This window comes from Mobula birostris, chromosome 2 (genome assembly GCF_030028105.1).
Source record: "Mobula birostris isolate sMobBir1 chromosome 2, sMobBir1.hap1, whole genome shotgun sequence".
NCBI lineage: Eukaryota > Metazoa > Chordata > Chondrichthyes > Myliobatiformes > Myliobatidae > Mobula > Mobula birostris.
In genome coordinates, this window is record NC_092371.1 from 184,060,531 (window position 1) to 184,080,645 (window position 20,115).

Sequence of the window (20,115 nt, forward strand, 5' to 3'; positions counted from 1 at the left end):
GCATTTGGATAGACAGGAACTTATTAGGGAGAGTCAACATGGCTTTGTGCGTGGTAGGTCATGTTTGACCAATCTATTGGAGTTTTTCGAGGAGGTTACCAGGAAAGTGGATGAAGGGAAGGCAGTGGATATTGTCTACATAGACTTCAGTAAGGCCTTTGACAAGGTCCCGCATGGGAGGTTAGTTAGGAAAATTCAGTCGCTAGGTATACATGGAGAGGTGGTAAATTGGATTACACATTGGCTCAATGGAAGAAGCCAAAGAGTGGTAGTAGAGAATTGCTTCTCTGAGTGGAGGCCTGTGACTAGTGGTGTGCCACAGGGATCAGTGCTGGGTCCATTGTTATTTGTCATCTATATCAATGATCTGGATGATAATGTGGTAAATTGGATCAGCAAATTTGCTGATGATACAAAGATTGGAGGTGTAGTAGACAGTGAGGAAGTTTTTCAGAGCCTGCAGCGGGACTTGGACCAGCTGGAAAAATGGGCTGAAAAATGGCAGATGGAGTTTAATACAGACAAATGTGAGGTATTGCATGTTGGAAGGACAAACCAAGGTAGAACATACAGGGTTAATGGTAAGGCACTGACGAGTGCAGTAGAACAGAGGGATCTGGGAATACAGATACAAAATTCCCTAAAAGTGGTGTCACAGGTAGATAGGGTTGTAAAGAGAGCTTTCAGTACATTGGCCTTTATTAATCAAAGTATTGAGTATAAGAGCTGGAATGTTATGATGGGGTTGTATAAGGCATTGGTGAGGCCGAATCTGGAGTATTGTGTTCAGTTTTGGTCACCAAATTACAGGAAGGATTTTATTAAGGTTGAAAGAGTGCAGAGAAGGTTTACAAGGATGTTGCCAGGACTTGAGAAACTCAGTTACAGAGAAAGGTTGAATAGGTTAGGACTTTATTCCCTGGAGCGTAGAAGAATGAGGGGAGATTTGATAGAGGTATATAAAATTATGATGGGTATAGATAGAGTGAATGCAAGCTGTCTTTTTCCACTGAGGCAAGGGGTGAAAAAAAACAGAGGACATTGTTTAAAGGTGAGGGGGGAAAGTTTAAAAGGAACATGGGGGGGGTGCATCTTCACACAGAGAGTGGTGGGAGTATGGAATGAGCTGCCAGATGAGGTGGTAAATGCGGGTTCTTTTTTAACATTTGAGAATAAATTGGACAGATACATGGATGGGAGGTGTATGGAGGGATATGGTCTGTGTGCAGGTTAGTGGAACTAGGCAGAAAATGGTTCGGCACAGCCAAGAAGGGCCAAAAGGCCTGTTTCTCTGCTGTAGTTTTTCTATGGATTTCTATGGTATATGAGGCTCTGAATAATCTAGCTCGTCCACCTATCTCCTTATGTAACGCTCAGTTATTTTGGCTTGTATATGTCTAGGGGAAATCCCACCCAGCACCTGCCTCAACGCTTCCCACGGTGTCAGTTGCCGCCTGAATCAATCCCAAACATCAATCGTCAGCCAGCGCACCCAGTACTTTTTACCAAGTAAACTTTATAGATATTACTACTTCTATGACATTAATATAAATTGGATACAGAAAAGGAAGTAATGAAAAAAAGGCGCCAAGTCTTATCAAAGTCCAAGTTCTTCACGCACAACCATTGGAGCTCAATCGATTCCTGACGACCACCCGAATCCTGTCGACTCACAGCTCGGGACCACCTGAAGTGATCGACCGGAGCTTTTCAGCACGTCCGCCGTCCTCCCCGTCTCTCCTCCGACTCCCTGCCAAATACTCCGTGCCCAGTCATATGATACAGCATTATCATCCAAAAACAAAATGATACATGACCACCCATTGGCTAATAGCACCCTGCTATCTGTATTAACCAAAGCAACTGTCTAGCTAGAGACTTTCTCAGCATTTAACATAACAAAGAAGCATTCCCCAGTATAACATAACAAAGAAGCCATTTTAAATTTAACACACAAAAAAAAAGAAAGACCCCACACACTTACATCCCTGATCATAATCTTAGATCTGTGAATACTGGTCTGTTTAGTGTTCCTAGAGCTGAGCATATAAGAACTGGTGATGCAGCATTTTGCTCTTATGCACCAAAATTCTGGAATTTTCTACTGACTGAGATACACTAGTTTAATACTGTGGAGCATTTCAAATCACTTCTTTAAAAACTTACTTTTTGAATTTGGCCTCGTTATAGGACTACTTAATGCCTGTTGATTATATTTAAAAATCTGGGATATTCATTTACATTTTATTCTACGTAATGTTTACCTTATGATTTATAATTTTGTCTCATTTTTTGACTATATTGATTTAGCTTTACGATCTTGTAAAGCACTTTGAAAAGTGCTAGATGAATAAAGTTATTATTTTCAGATTTTCTAGTGGGAGGAGTCATCCCAGTTATATGTCTCCTTAATCATTGTTCCTTTTTTCAACAAAAAGAATGAACAAAAGGCAAACTATTAGAGGACTTCAGCAAGTCAAGTGGCGTTTGTGAAGACAAAATGATAGTTGACATTTTGGTACGAGATCTGTCCTAATGCATTGTCTTAATGAAAATTATTGACTATCCGTTTGCTACTTCAGGTGCTCTTTGATCGGCTGAGTTCCTCCAGCAGATTGTTTTCTATTAGATCCAGATCCAGCATATGCAGTCTCTTATGCCTCTGAAAAGAATAATCACTTGTTTTTTTTGACCATAAGAAGGGTTAGTGTTCTTCCAATATGGATCATGTCTGGAAATCCACTGGAAAATATTGCATGAGAAATTGGAGGGTGAAATTGGGAGTGAGGAAATACAAAATTTTAAGCCTGTTATGAAATATAGACCCTGTATGTATATAAATAATGTTATACAGCGGCTGCCTGAACAGTCCTAGTCATGTTAGTGTCCCAGTTTAAAGATTTGCCATTTCCACCTGAGTCAAGGCATGTGATCAAAACATGGAATATGGTTCTTCAGATTGATTTTGTATAGATTTACATTATTTCTTGTTTTATATGTATTCTGAACTGAGTACCAATTATTGCAATCAAATTTTTAAAAATTAACTATTGTGAAAATGTAACAGAATTTCCATAAAATATATTCTTCTTTGTAAGCAGATGTTCTAACTGACTTCTAAAATGTTAACAAAAATATACAAAGCCTCTTCTATTAAGAATTTTCAAAATAAATCTTTGTCCTTTTACAGTCCTTGCTGCATTACAGGAAGACTGCATAGGCAATATTTCTTCAGGATAGTAATAATAAAATTCATAAATTAATGAAATACATTGGTAATGCTAATTGGTAGTTAAATCAGTGAAGCTAGTAACAGAAAGCAGTTATTTGTCTGCCATATTTTTTATGAGACTCTCCTGTATCTTGCAGCTTCTATGCAGTTGTGGAGGTCACGTCTGGGGCGTGTGATGTACTCGATGGCAAACTGCCTGCTGATGATGAAGGTACGTGGGTGGCTGTGAGCTGCAGGATTACCGTATATATCTGATAATCTGAGCACTTCTGTAGGCATTGCACCAGTTTATTCCTAAAGAAGTGTATTGCAGCAGGTGAAAGAAACTGGATTGTGCAAATGATTTAAATCAGACAGACATATTGGATAGTTAAGATTTCTTTTTACACAGAAAGGTCCTTTCCTAGCCTTTTATAAAATCTAAAGCAACACCTTGTTCACATACTAAATGCCTTGTTCTAGGGTTACTATTTCTAGCAACACATGCACCTATGAACCAATATCTAACGTGCTGCACTAGATATTCAAGAGATGAATAAACCATAATATATCTGAAAATTGTTTTTCCTTACTGGGTATAAGATTGAATAATGGTTACAACAATTATAACAAGTTTACAAAATAAATATTAAGGGGCAAGAACATCAAAGATACTTCAATTATAACTTTCAATAATATTTACATTTTAAGATAACTAGCAGGTCAGGTTTCTTGAATTATGCTCCTATACTGAAACTCAATACCTAAAACTATAAGGGATGCAGACTCAGTTTACACTTAAACGCCAGCTCAAAGCCTATTTAACTAGAATCTTTTTGAGTTTGTTGCTTTTAACCAACATCTTTGTGTATTTTATTTTCATGTCTGCAATTTGTCCCATTTAAAGCAATTTGAATTGCATGGTTTGTATGAAAAATGCTCCATAAATAAGATTATTATTACTTCTAAGCCATATGTTTGATCCAACATGTCAGTTATCTATCTCATTTTGACTCAGCATGTCAGTTATCTATCTCATTTGTGTTTTTATTTGTTACTTTTGTTCATTATGCTTTCCTATACAATAAGAAATGCATATTAATAGGCTATTTGCTGTTTTTAAAATAGCCAAGGAACAAGAACTATTAACTGTTTAAATTTAGGAAACTAATAATACTAATTAAGTAGTATGATGCATTTGCCAATTGAACTAATAATAATTTTAATTTATTGAAGCAACAATCATTTACCTTTTAGAAAAGTTACCTGAGATCCCAATCAATCCAATTGATTAGTCAAAGGAGAAGGTTATCTAAAATTCCTCTTCCAAGCATGCTTAAATTTCCTATTAAAGATGCTACAGATTTGTGCCTAGGCACCAGCTGTGTAGTATTCTGCATGGAAAAATTAGTAGGGATCTATATAGGTCAGTTTATTATTGTGTAGAACATTGCCCTCTGCTGTTAGAATCGTTGCATCAGTACTGAATTGGATAGAACCTATGCAGCTTTTCAGATGTTCCTGTCATACCATTTCCCTCTTTACTGTAAATCTCTTCTCTCACATTACTGTAAATGCCTGCTTGATTCCCCTAAAATTAGGATTATTATCACTAATTTATATGACGGGAAATTTGTTTTGTCGTGGCAATTCAGTGAAAAAATAAAACTTGGTATAAATTACAAAAAAAATGCAAAAAAGGAATAACAAGCTAGCATTCATAGACAATTCAGAACTCTGATTGCAGAGGGGAACAACCACCCCTCCCCACCTGGACCAGACATCATTTTGTGGTAGCCAATTCACCTACCAGCATATCTTTGGGATCAGTGATCAACTTGGAGCAGCAGAGGGAAATCCATGAAGTCTTGGGATGAACCTGCAAACTGCATATAGACAGCACCTATTTGCCGGAGCTGTGAGATATCAGCATTACATGTTACAACACTGTGCTGTCCACTGGACTTGAAAACGAGCAACTGAATAACACTGATTTGCCCACCACTATTGTAAAACTCACTGATCTATTATTCCCAGGATTATCCCTATATAACCATATAACAATTACAACACAGAAACAGGCCATCTCGGCCCTTCTGGTCCTTGCCAAACTCTTACTCTCACCTAGTCCCACCGACCTGCACTCAGCCCATAACCCTCCATTCCTTTCCTGTCCATATATCTGTCCAATTTAACTTTAAACGACAACATCGAACCTGCCTCAACCACTTCTGCTGGAAGCTCGTTCCACACAGCTGCCACTCTCTGAGTAAAGAAGTTCCTGCTCATGTTACCCCTAAACTTTTGCCCTTTAACTCTCAACTCATGTCCTCTTGTTTGAATCTCCCCCATTCTCAATGGAAAAAACCTATCCACGTCAACCCTATCAATCCCCCTCATAATTTTAAACACCTCTAGCAAGTCCCCCCTCAACCTTCTATACTCCTATTACCTTTCTTAAACAAAGGAATAACATTTGCTGCTTTCCAATCTTCCAGTCCTGATCCTGTAGCTAGTGACAATGTAAAGATCATCGCAAAAGGTCTCGGCCTGAAACGTCGACTGTATCTCTTCCTAGAGATGCTGCCTGGCCTGCTGCGTTCACCAGCAACTTTTATGTGTGTAGCAATTTCTTCTCTCGTTTCCTGCAGTAACATGTGGTATATTCTGTATGATTCCAGGGATTTATCGATCCTAATATTATTTTAGAAGTTCCAGCACATCCTCTTTCATCCAGCAATCCTCATTGACATGTTCCGGCATATTAGCCTGTTCTACACTGACCTCACATTTGTCAAGGTCCCTCTCACTGGTGAATACTAAAGCAAAATATTCTTTAATACCTTCCCGCCGCCTCCAACTGCAGGCGCATGTTTCCTCTTTTATCACTGATCAGTCCTATCCTCACCTTAGTCATCCTCCTGTAGAATGCTTTGAGGTTTCCTTATTCCTATTCATCAAAGCCTTCCCCTTCTAGCTCTCTTATTTCCCTTCTTAAGTTCCTTCCTGGTTACCTTTGTAACTGTCAAGGACCCTGTCTAATATTTGCTACCTTAACTTTAAGTATGCTTCCTTTTTCCTCTTGACAATATGTCGTCACAATGATTCCTTCAGCCTAGGATCTTTTCCCTACCTCAATGGGGCAAACCTACCTAGAACCCCATGCAAGTGCTCCCTAAGCAACCTCCACATTTCCATTGTACATCTCCCAAGAACATCAGTTCCCAATTTACACACCCAAGTTCCTGCCTAATAGCATCATAATTCGCCCTTTCCCAATTAATTACCCTCCCATACCATCTGCCCCTACATCTGTCCAAGGCTATGCTAAAGATCAGGGAGTACTGACTCTGAAGTACTTATACATGGAGAGATCTGCCACTTGACCAGGTCCATTGTCTAGTACTAGATCCAGTATGGTCCCTCCTCCGTCCACATATTGTGTCAGAAACCCTTCCTGGAAACACCTAACAAACTCTGCACTATTTAAACCTTCTGCAATAAAGAGGTGCCAAGTAGAGAAGTTGAAGTCAACCATGACAACAACCCTGTTATTTTTGCACCTCTCGAAATCTGTATCACAATCTGCTCCTTGGTGTCTCTGTTGCAATTGGGGTGTCTAGAATAATCGAAAGAGTGACTGCTCCCTTCCTGTTTCTAACTTCCACCTGCACTAATTCAGTAGATGATACTTTTCTGCAGCCTGATATTGTCACTGATTAGCAAAGCCACTTCCCCACCTATTTTACCTACTTCACTGTCTCTTTTGAAACATCTAAACTAGCATGGCTGGAGCATTGGCTGGTCGGCAGAAACAGAGAGTGGGAATAAAGGGATCCTATTCTGGCTGGCTGCCGGTTACCAGTGGAGTTCCACAGGGGTCGGTGTTGGGACTGCTGCTTTTTAATGATGTATGTTAATGATTTGGACTACAGTATTAATGGATTTGTGGCTAAATTTGCCGATGATACAAAGATAGGTGGAGGAGTGGGTAGTATTGAAGAAACAGAGAGCCTGCAGAGAGACTTAGATAGTTTAGGAGAATGGGCAAAATGCCAAAGGAAATCTAATGTTAGAAGTGTATGGTCATGCACTTTGGAGGAAGAAATAAACGAGAAGACTATTATTTAGATGGGGAGATAATTCAAAATGCAGAAATGCAAAGGGATTTGGGAGTCCTTGTGCAAGATACCCTGAAGGTTAACCTCCAGGTTGAGTCGGTCGTGAAGAAGGTGAACGCAATATTTGCATTCCTTTCTAGAGGTATAGAATATAAGAGCAGAGATGTGATGTCAAGGCTCTATAAGGCACTCGTGAGACCATGCTTGGAGTATTGGGTGTAGTTCTGGGCTCCTTATTTTAGAAAGGACCCGGTTGGTGGTGTAGTGGCATCGGCGTCGGACTTCGGGACAAAAGATCCCAGTTCAAATGCAGCCAGCCGGCTCCCCTGCACACTTTCTATTTTAGAAAGGATACACTGACATTGGAGAGGTTTCAGAGAAGATTCACGAGAATGATTCCAGGAATGAAAGTGTTACCATATGAGGAATGTCTGGTAGCTCTTGGGCTGTATTCCCTGGAGTTCAGGAGAATGAGGGGGGGAATCTCATAGAAACATTCTGAATGTTAAAAGACCTGAACAGATTAGATACGGCAAAGTTACTTCCCATGGTAGGGGAGTCTAGGATAAGAGGGCACGACTTCAGGATTAAAGGACGTCCTTTTAGAACTGAGATGCGGAGAAATTACTTCAGTCAAATGGTGGTAAATCTGTGGAACGAGCGGCTATGGAGACCAAGTCACTGGGTGTGTTTAAGGCAGAGATAGATAGGTTCTTGATTAGCCAGGGCATCAAAGGATATGGGGTGAAAGCAGGGGAGTGGGGATGACTGGAAGAATTGGATCAGCGCATGATTGAATGGCGGAGCAGACTCAATAAGCCGAACGGCCTGCTTCTGCTCCTATATTTTATGGTCTTATAAACCCCGAAATATCCAACAGTCATTTCTGTGCTAATGATAGCCAAATCTCTGTAATGGCCACAATGTCGTACCTCAAGTACTCTTCCATGCTCTTAAGTTCACCACCCTCGTTCCTGATACATTATATTGAAGTAAATGCATTCAATCAATCAGCAGACAGCCTTTATCACCAATCCATTGACTATCCTTCTTTAGGTACTCTACCCTTTATAGCTATTTTTACAGTAACTGCTCCATCCTATGACCGATTGTTCTCGTTCCAATCCCCCTACAAACCTAGCTTAAACTCTACCCAACAGTTCTAGCAAACCTGTCCTCAAAGGACATTGGTCCCCCTTGAGTTCAGGAATAACCTTCCCTTTTGTTCAGATCATTACTTCTCCAGAAGAAATCCCATTAATCCACAAATCTGAAGCTCTGTCTCCTGCACCAATTCTTCAGCTATGCATTCAACTGCTAAATCATCCTATTCTTACTCTCACAAGCACTTGGCAAAGGCAGCAATCCAGAGATTACTACCCTTGAGGTCCTGTTTTTTAACTTCCTACCCAGCTTCCTACATTTGCTATTCAGGACAACATCCCTTTTGCTACCCATGTTGTTGGCACCAATGTGTACCATGTCCTCTGGCTGCTCTACCTCCCTCTTAAGAATTGTGTGGATTCCATCGGAGACATCCCTGACTCTGACACCTGGAAGGCAACATACGATCAGGGAGTCTCTTTTTCATGTCCACAGAATTTCCTGTCTGTTCATCCTAGCTATTGAATCCCCTTTAAACACTGCTTTCCTCGTCTTCCCCCTTCCCTCTGAGCCACAGAGCCAGACTCGGTGCCAGGTACCTGGTCACTGTGGCTTTCCCTGGTAGGTTGTCTCTCCCAGCAGTATCCAAAGTGATATGCTTATTATTGAAGGAAACAACCACAGGGGTACTCTGCCCTCTCTACCTGTTGCCTTTTCCCCCTCCTGACCTTAAAAAGGCAAATTAAGTTTTACGTAGATAAATGTTAGATGATGTTTGCTAATGGGGAAAACTGAGACGATAACATGCATCTTTAATATAGCCAAGTCTCTCAATGTACTTCATGATATCAAACAAAATTTGACACGAAAGATCATCTTAGTGTATATGACCAAAACCTTAGTCAAAGAGCTTAAAGACTATAAGGCAAGTCGGTCTTTTAGATCTAGGAGGGAATTGGAGCCTCTGGAGGAAGCTGATTCAGTTACAAGGAGGATATGCGGACTCCACTCTAACAGCATGTGATCAAACTTAGCTCATTGGATCTGTGCTGCCACAGCAGTGCAATTCCGTTCGAGAGATCCCATCATCTTTTCTCCACCATCTAAATCCTGAAGCTCCCCATCAAACAGTAGTGTTGCTGTACTTAAGCATGAAGGTACCAATCATGAAAAGGTAGTTAGGAAAGAGAAATGCTGGCTTTGCTGCTGGTGCGCACCTCCTGAAAATGAATAATGAAAACTTCAGAAATGTATCAAGATCTTTTCATCTTGCAGCTAGGTATACTTTATAAATATTATTATCTTATCACTGGTATGTGAATTAATATTGTTGTCATTAGTATTTGAATTAATTCACCACTGAGTGAATTAATTACTTTGTGTTGTCACTGATCAGATCCATTAATCTGTTCCAATACAAAAATAACATTCTGGCCCCTTGTGATTCATTATCAGATTTGTTTACTGTAGTTCTTTTTCTTTCCTGAAATTGAGGGACAGATCCACAGAGACTAGCTACTTAAGGATGATTTCTAAAGTTGCCATCCCTTGATATAAATCAAAGCGTAGAGTGATAGAGAGATATAGTAAGGATAGAGGCTCTTCGGCCCAACCAGTTCAAGCTGACTCCTGTGTGTATCCAGCCAGTCCAATCTTCCTGGGTTCAGCCCATTTTCCTCTGAGCCCTGCCCCTCCGTGTACCGTATCCAAGTGTTTCTTAAATAACATTTATTGTACCTGACTCCACTACTTTCTCAGCTCACTCCATGTACTCGCCACCCTCTGTGTCAAAAAGTTGCCCCACAAGTTCCTTTTAAACCTCCCCTCTTGCCCTAAACCTATGCCCCTCACTGCAGTAAGCAGAAGATGGTGGTTTAATGTTGTTTCTTACCATGGAAGCTAGTGACCCCTACCCTGGAGGAAAATTAAATCTTCTCTGCACTCTTTACCACTTTAAGCATGCCTTTCTCCTAAGGTTCGTCCATTGTCATCCATGAAGACCTCGACACCGTTAGTACTTTTTATGAAGTCGAGTTGCAAACTCGACACTCAACCTGGCATGGATGGAAAGCGTGCCCAGGAGCGGCTTGACTGGATTCGAACTTGGAAACCTTCACTCCTGGAGTCCAGCGCTGATGTCACTGCGCCACCAGCCAACTGATGGTGTCGAGATTAGCGCTTGGTTTGGATTTAAGTGAGGGAGAGTTGCGCAGCGTCAGCCTCACTCTCCCTTCCCAATTCCCATCTGGATCCAGTGGCAAGACAAGAGTCGAGATGGCTGGAGATGGGACTAGGTACAGTGGATGACTAGGACATCTGTGTCTTGTCGTGCTCTACGCGTTCCACGACGCTTGCAGAGACTGCCTTCTTGACCGTTGGACCTTCCATTGGTCTCGTCCGCTCAATCAGCCAGAGTCTGTCTTCACATGCTGGGATAGACAACTCCCTATCTCACTGAGGGTTTGAGATCTGTCGGCTACCCTCACCTGGTTTAGCCGGCTTGATGAAGCCGTTGCCCGGGGTGTAGCTGCTATTGCATGCAAACAGCTACGGGGAGCCATAGGTGAGAGCTGAGTTCCAGATGGGGACCAAAGGTGGACAAACCGCCCTGAAAAGGACGCAACATGTTCCCCCACCAGAGGTGCTATCCCTCTCTGATGCCCCATACACCCCCTTCTGATAACAATGACCTAAACTATACACAGTATTTCCAAGTGCAATCTCACAGATGACTTGTACAATTGTAACATAAATGTCCCAGCTCCTACACTCAATGCCCTGACTGATGAAGGCTGCATGCTGAAAACATTTAATGACAATTTTAATGATGCTGCTTTCAACCACAATGCACTTGTGCTCCAAGGTCCCTTTGTGCCACTGCCTAGTGCCTTACCATATATGGTACAAATCCTTTGCTAATTTGACTTGCCAAAATACAATACCTCTCACTCTCCTGTATTGAAATCCACTTGCCACTCTTCTGCCCACTGCCCAACCTAATTTCAAGTCATCTGCAACTTACTGTCAAGCCTTGTGTATTTGCATCCAAATTATTTGTATAAATAACGAGTAACAAAGTGCCCCAAAATTGATCACTGCAGTTCACCACTAATCACCAGCCTCAATTCCAAGAAACAACCTTGAACCTTGAACCACGGCCCTTTGCTTCCAACCTCGGAGCCAATTTTGAATCCACCTCACTAGCTCTCTCTGGCTTCCCTGGGATCTAACCTTCCAGACAAGGCTACCATGCAGAACCTCGGCGAAGAGCTTGCTAAAGTCCAGACAGACAACCTGCACTGCCTTACCCTCATCTACCATTTTGTTATCTCTCTAATAAGCTCTAATAGATTTGTGAAGCGTAACTTTCCACACCAGTCTTCCCTATATTTCCATGGTTTCTGGTAGGATCGCCAGGATCCCAAAGAAATGCCAGATTAATACCATCCACAAACCCGTAAGGAAACTCAAGTCACAGCTTATGCAAATCAAAAATGACCTGGGACTCAAGTCGGCTGGCACTTACAGGATTCCCTGTGAATGCAGAGCAGCGTGTATTGGCCAGACGGTGCAAGTCCACATCAAGGAGCACAGGAGGTGTATCCATTTGGATTACCCAGAGAAGTCGGCGGTAGCAGAAAACTGCATTCGCAATGGCCATAGGATTGACTGCGACACAAAACTACTGTACTGTGCCAATAGCCTTTGGAACCACCTGGTAAAGAAAGCTATTGAAATAAAACTAGAGGAAAAAAAATTTTAACATAGACGAAGGTCTCTCTCTAAGAAAGAACTGGAATTTGATTGTAAGCATGGTGGGAGATAGGAATCCTGATTGGATGAGGACTAATCAATCAGGAGGAATGGAATATGGGTTATAAGTACCAAGACTAGACATGTCCAGGCATTGATCCTGAAAAAGTTGTCAGAGTTTGTCATTGAAATATCGATTATAATTGGTACCTGTACCCAGCTGGAAACACAAAGAGTTTATTCATTATATACACTGGGGAAGCACTAGATCCTTTTTCAAGCTGATATGTGCTCACCAATCTGCCATCTATGCAGAAAAGACCAACACACAGAGTCTGTAATATTACACCCAATGCCAAGTGAGTTCAATTAATACTGGATATAGCTATTTAAACCATGGCATCTATAAGGGTAGTGACATATCAACCAAATTGTAGTCTTCTTTATCTATAATCTCATGACCTGAAACATGCTTTTTTTTCTACTATAAAAACAAAATGCTGGAAATGCTCAGCAGTTAAGGCGAAGTATTTAGCAGGAGAAGTAGAGTTAATATTTCATATTTCTCTTCTTAAGGTCATGATAAAGGACCTTAAACCAGAAATATCAATGGCTTTTCTTTCTATGGATCTACCTGATGTGTTGGGTGTTTCTAGCATTTTATTCCTTTATTTCAAATTTCTGCCGTTTGCTTTATTTTTGATTTTCATTCCCTTTACCATCATCGTTAAGCCATCGAACCAACTCTGGTTCAACAGGAGTGTAAGTGAGCATTGATTGAGCAATATCAAGCATATCCAAAATTAAGCTACCAATTTAGCAAAACCACAACACATGCATGGCAATGTAGGAAATGGCATGCCTTTTCTCTTCAAGTTTCTGCCAAAGCAGACTGTATTCATGCAACTTAATTCACTCCATTTGATAGTAACAAATGGTTGAATGTGTTGTTTATAGAAAATGTTACTGAGGCCAAAAAAAAATCATCCTGGCAGTAGTGCTCAACTACAGCATAGTTAACCATGTATGCAACCAACTTGTTTCAGCTGTAATGTGTCCATCAAACCAACAAGGGGGAAAAAATAGCTTGACCATATTCTCTCAGTGGAAAGCAAGACAAATATAGACTGACAAATTGCTACTGCATCAAACCTACTCTCAGATCGTCAACAAAATGACGAAAGCTCGTGGGTCCTGCTATCAGATGAGACTCACTTGGCAATAATTAGAACAGAAAATGGGAGAAACATTCAGCATGTAAGAAATCAATGGAATAACAAACAGTATCAACATTTCACTTCAAAGATCCTTCATAAGAAACACAGAAACATAGAAAATAAGTGCAGGAGTAGGCCATTCGGCCCTTCGAGCCTGCACCGCCATTCAGTATGATCATGACTGATCATCCAACTCAGAACCCTGTACCGGCCTTCCCTCCATACCCCCTGATCCCTTTAGCCACAAGGGCCATATCTAACTCCCTCTAAATATAGCCAATGAACTGGCCTCAACTGTTTCCTGTGGCAGAGAATTCCACAGATTCACCACTCTCTGTGTGAAGAAGTTTTTCCTAATCTCGGTCCTAAAAGGCTTCCCCTTTATCCTCAAACTGTGACCCCTCGTTCTGGACTTCCCCAACATCGGGAACAATCTTCCTGCATCTAGCCTGTCTAATCCCTTTAGGATTTTATATGTTTCAATAAGATCCCCCCCCAATCTTCTAAATTCCAACGAGTATAAGCCTAGTCAATCCAGTCTTTCATCATATGAAAGTCCTGCCATCCCAGGAATCAATCTGGTGAACCTTCTTTGTACTCCCTCTATGGCAAGGATGTCTTTCCTCAGATTAGGGGACCAAAACTGCACACAGTACTCCAGGTGTGGTCTCACCAAGGCCTTGTACAACTGCAGTAGTACCTCCCTGCTCCTGTACTCAAATCCTCTTGCTATGAATGCCAGCATACCATTCGCCTTTTTCACCACCTGCTGTACCTGCATGCCCACTTTCAATGACTGGTGTATAATGACACCCAGGTCTCGTTGCACCTCCCCTTTTCCTAATCGGCCACCATTCAGATAATAAACTTTTCCTGTTTTTGCCACCAAAGTGGATAACTTCACATTTATCCACATTAAATTGCATCTGCCATGAATTTGCCCACTCACCTAACCTATCCAAGTCACCCTGCATCCTCTTAGCATCCTCCTCACAGCTAACACTGCCGCCCAGCTTCGTGTCATCCGCAAACTTGGAGATGCTGCATTTAATTCCCTCATCTAAGTCATTAATATATATTGTAAACAACTGGGGTCCCAGCACTGAGCCTTGCGGTACCCCTCTAGTCACTGCCTGCCATTCTGAAAAGTTCCCGTTTATTCCCTTTGCTTCCTGTCTGCCAACCAATTCTCTATCCACATCAATACCATACCCCCAATACCATGTGCTTTAAGTTTGCACACTAATCTCCTGTGTGGGACCTTGTCAAAAGCCTTTTGAAAATCCAAATATACCACATCCACTGGTTCTCCCCTATCCACTCTACTAGTTACATCCTCAAAAATTCTATGAGATTCGTCAGACATGATTTTCCTTTCACAAGTCCATGATGTCTTTGTCCGATGATTTCACCGCTTTCCAAATGTGCTGTTATCACATCTTTGATAACTGACTCTAGCATTTTCCCCACCACCGATATTAGGCTAACCGGTCTATAATTCCTCGGTTTCTCTCTCCCTCCTTTTTAAAACAGCGGGGTTACATTAGCCACCCTCCAATTCTCAGGAACTAGTCCAGAATCTAAAGAGTTTTGAAAAATTATCACTAATGCATCCACTATTTCTTGGGCTACTTCCTTAAGCACTCTGGGATGCAGACCATCTGGCCCTGGAGATTTATCTGCCTTTAATCCCTTCAATTTACCTAACACCACTTTCCTACTAACATGTATTTCCCTCAGTTCCTCCATCTCACTGGACCCTCTGTCCCCTACTATTTCTGGGAGATTATTTATGTCCTCCTTAGTGAAGACAGAACCAAAGTATTTATTCAATTGGTCTGCCATGTCCTTGCTCCCCATAATCAATTCACCTGTTTCTGTCTGTAGGGGACCTACATTTGTCTTAACCAATCTTTTTCTTTTCATATATCTATAAAAGCTTTTACAGTCAGTTTTTATGTTCACTGCCAGTTTTCTCTCATAATCTTTTTTCCCTTTCCTAATTAAGCCCTTTGTCCTCCTCTGCTGGACTCCGAATTTCTCCCAGTCCTCAGGTGAGCCACTTTTTCTGGCTAATTTGTATGTTTCTTCTTTGGAATTGATACTATCCCTAATTTCCCTTGTCAGCCACGGGTGCACTACCTTCCCTGATTTATTCTTTTGCCAAACTGGGATGAACAATTGTTGTAGTTCATCCATGCGATATTTAAATGCTTGCCATTGAATATCCACCGTCAACCCTTCAAGTGTCATTTGCCAGTCTGTCTTAGCTAATTCACTTCTCATACCTTCAAAGTTACCCTTCTTTAAGTTCAGAACCTTTGTTTCTGAATTAACCATGTCACTCTCCATCTTAATGAAGAATTCCACCATAATATGGTCACTGTACCCAAGGGGCCTCTCACGACAAGATTGCTAATTAACCCTTCCTCATTGCTCAATACCCAGTCTAGAATAGCCTGCTCTCTAGTTGGTTCTTTAACATGTTGGTTCAAAAAACCATCCCACATACATTCCAAGAAATCCTCTTCCTCAGTACCCTTACGAGTTTAGTTCACCCAATCTATATGTAGATTGAAGTCACCCATTATAACTGCTGTTCCTTTATTGCACGCATTTCTAACTTCCTGTTTAATACCATCCCCAACCTCACTACTACTGTTAGGTGGCCTGTACACAACTCCCACCAGTGTTTTCTGCCCCTTAGTGTTATGCAGCTCTACTCATATCGATTCCACATCCTCCCAGCTAATGTCCTTCCTTTCTATTCCGTTAATCTCCTCTCTTGTTCTGTTGCGTTAATCTCCGCTCTTGTTTGTGGTTTTTGTATTGCTATATTAATGCTCTATTCTTGGTTGGTGCGGCTGTAACGAAACCAAATTTCCCTCGGGATTAATAAAGTATATCTATCTATGTATCCATCTGTCTATCTATCTAACTGGCAATGTTACCCCACCTCCTTTTCTTTCATGTCTATCCCTCCTGAATATTGAATATCCCTGAATGTTGAGCTCCCATCCTTGGTCACCCTGGAGCCATGTCTCTGTGATCCCAACTATATCATATTCATTAATAACAATCTGCACTTTTAATTCATCCACCTTGTTACAAATGCTCCTTGCATTGACACACAAAGCCTTCAGGCTCGCTTTTACAACACTCTTAGACCTTATACAATTATGTTGAAAAGTGGCCCTTTTTGATTTTTGCCCTGGATTTGCCGGCCTGCCACTTTTACTTTTCACCTTACTGCTTTTTGCTTCTACCCTCATTTCACACCCCTCTGTCTCTCTGCACTGTTCCCATCCCCCTGTTGTGAACTAACCTCCTCTCTCTTAGTCTCTTTAATTTGATTCCCACCCCCCAACCATTCTAGTTTAAAGTCACCTCAGTAGCCCTCGCAAATCTCCCCGCCAGGATATTGGTCCCCCTAGGATTCAAGTGTAACCTGTCCTTTTTGTACAGGTCACAGCTGTGCCAAAAGAGGTCCCAATGATCCAAAAACTTGAATCCCTGCCCCCTGCTCCAATCCCTCAGCCACGCATTTATCTTCCACCTCATTGCATTCCTACTCTCACTGCCGCGTGGCACAGCCGAGATTACTACCTTTGCGGTCCTTTTTCTCAACTCCCTTCCTAACTCTCTATATTCTCCTTTCAGGACCTCTTCCCTTTTCCTACCTATGCCATTGCAAAGTGAGGACATGATTAGACCATAAGACATGGGAGCAGAATTGGACCATTTGGCCAACGAGTCTGCTCCACCATTCAATCATGGCTGATCCTTTTTTCCCTCCTCAGCTCCATTTCTCGGCCTTCTCCCTGTAACCTTTGATGCCATGGCCAAACAAGAATCTATCAATCTCCACCTTAAATACATACAACGATCTGGCCTCCACAGCTGCCTGTGGTAACAAGTTCCAAAATTCCACCACCCTCTGGCTAAAGAAATTTCTCCACATCTCTGTTTTAAATGAACACCCCTCTATCCCTAGGCTGTGCCCTCTTGTCCTTGACTCCCCCACCATGGGAAACATCCTTTCCACATCTACTTGTCTAGGCATTTCAACATTCCAAAGGTTTCAATTAAATTCCCCCCTCATTCTTTAAAAGCCATGAGTACAGGCCCAGAACTATCAAACGTTCATCATATGACAGGGCTTTCATTCCTGGAATCATCCTTGTGAACCTCTTCTGAGCTCTCTCCAATGCCAGCACATCTTTTCTTCAATAAGGAGCTCAAAACTGTTCACAATACTCAAGATGAGGCCTGAACAGTGCCTTATAAAGCCTCAGCATCACATCCCTGCTCTTCTATTCTACCTCTGAAATGAATGCTAACGTTGCCTTTGCCTTCTTCACCACTGACTCAACCTGCAAGTTAACCTTTTGGGTGTTCTGCACAAGGACTCCCAAGTCCCTTTGCATCTCAGATTTTTGAATTTTAGAAAATAATTTGCACATTGATTACTTCTACCAAAGTGCATGATCATGCATTTTCCAACATTGTATTTCATTTGCCACTTCCTTGCCCATTCTCGTAATCTGTCTAATTCCTTCTGCAGCCTACCTGTTTCCTCAACACTACCTGCCCCTTCACCAATCTTCATATCATCTGCAAACTTTGCAACAAAGCCATCTATTCCAGCAACTAAGTCATTGATATACAGCATAAAAAGAAGTGGTCCCAAGACCAACTCGTGTGGAACACTACCAGTTACTGGCAGCCAACCAGAAAAGGATCCTTTTACTCCCACTCACTGCCTCCTACCAATCAGCCAATGCTGTAACCATGCCAGTAACTTTCCTGTAATACAATGAGCTCTTAACTTAGTAAGCAGCCTTATGTGTGGCACCTTGTCAAAGGCCTTCTGAAAATCCAAATATACAACGTCCTCTGCATCCCCTTTATCTATCCCACTTGTTATCTCTTTAAGAATTCCAACAAGTTAGTCAGGCAAGATTTTCCCTTAAGGAAGCCATGGTGACTTCGTCCTATTGTGTCTGTGTCACCAAGTACTCCATAACTTCATCCTTAACAATTAACTCCAACGTCTTCCCAGCTACTGAGGTCAGGCTAACCGGTCTATAATTTCCTTTCTGCTGCCTCCCTCCTTTCTTTAAGAGTGGAGTGATATTTACAATTTTCCAGTCCTCCGGAACCATGCCAGAGTCCGATGTTTCTTGAAAGATCATTGCTAATGGCTCCACAATCTCTACTGCTATCTCTTTCAGAACCCCAGGGTGCAGCTCATCTGGTCCGGGTGACTTATGTACGTTTAGGTCTTTCAGCTTTTTGAGCGTCTTCTCCCTCATAATAGTAACTGCACTCACTTCTCTTCCCTCACACCCTTTGAAACCTGGCACACTTTTAGTGTCTTCTACAGTGAAGACTGATGGAAAGCACTGTACTCTTAGTTCATCTGCCATCTTCTTGTCCCCAGTTATTATTTCTCCAACCTCATTTTCTAGCAGTTCTACATCCTCCCTGTCCTCTCTTTTATTTTTCATATATTTGAAAAGGCTTTTTCTATCCATCTTGATACTGTTTGCTAGCTTGCTATTATATTTCATCTTTTCCCTCTTAATGATTCTTTTAGTTGCTTTCTGTAGGTTTTTAAAAGCTTCCCAATCCACTTTCTTCCCAGTAATTTTTGCTTTGTTGTGTGACCTCTCTTTTGTCTTTACATTAGCTTTGACTTCCCTTGTCAGCCACAGTTTTACTGTTTTACTATTTGAGTATTTATTTAGAACATAGAACATAGAATAGTACAGTTCATTACAGGCCCTTTGGCCCACAAAGTTGTGCCGACCCTCAAACCCTGCCTCCCATATAACCCCCCACCTTAAATTCCTTCATATACCTGTCTAGTAGTGTCTTAAACTTCACGAGTGTATCTGCCTTCACCACTGACTCAGGCAGTGCATTCCACGCACCAACCACTCTCTGAGTAAAAAACCTTACTCTAATATCTCCCTTGAACTTCCCACCCCTTACCGTAAAGCCATGTCCTCTTGTATTGAGCAGTGGTGCCCTGGGGAAGAGCCGCTGGCGATCCACACTATCTGTTCCTCTTATTATCTTGTACACCTCTATCATGTCTCCTCTCATCCTCCTCCTCTCCAAAGAGTAAAGCCCTAGCTCCCTTAATCTCTGATCATAATGCATATGCTCTAAACCAGGCAGCATCCTGGTAAATCTCCTCTGTACCCTTTCCAATGCTTCCACATCCTTCCTATAGTGAGGCGACCAGAACTGGACACAGTACTCCAAGTGTGGCCTAACCAGAGTTTTATAGAGCTGCATCATTACATCGCCACTCTTAAACTCTATTCCTCGACTTATGAAAGCTAACACCCCATAAGCTTTCTTAACTACCCTATCTACCTGTGAGGCAACTTTCAGGGATCTGTGGACATATACCCAGATCCCTCTGCTCCTCCACACTACCAAATATCCTGCCATTTACTTTGTACTCTGCCTTCGAGTTTGTCTTTCCAAAGTGTACCACCTCACATTTCTCCGGGTTGAACTCCATCTGCCACTTCTCAGCCCACTTCTGCATCCTATCAATGTCTCTCTGCAATCTTTGGCAATCCTCTACACTATCTGCAACACCACCAACCTTTATGTCATCTGCAAACTTGCCAACCCACCCATCTATCCCCACATCCAGGTCGTTAATAAAAATCACGAAAAGTAGAGGTCC

General features: G+C 41.8%; 1 protein-coding gene across 7 annotated transcripts in view; it reads left to right on the forward strand.

The window, feature by feature from the left end:
- Positions 1-20,115, forward strand: part of trappc12 (trafficking protein particle complex subunit 12) — a 162,645-nt gene that overhangs the window by 98,462 nt on the left and 44,068 nt on the right. For all 7 annotated transcript variants that reach the window (XM_072251157.1, XM_072251162.1, XM_072251159.1 and 4 more), the window contains one exon: positions 3,370-3,443. In XM_072251157.1, the coding sequence (XP_072107258.1) occupies positions 3,370-3,443 (74 nt within the window). The remainder of the gene's footprint in view (positions 1-3,369; positions 3,444-20,115) is intronic.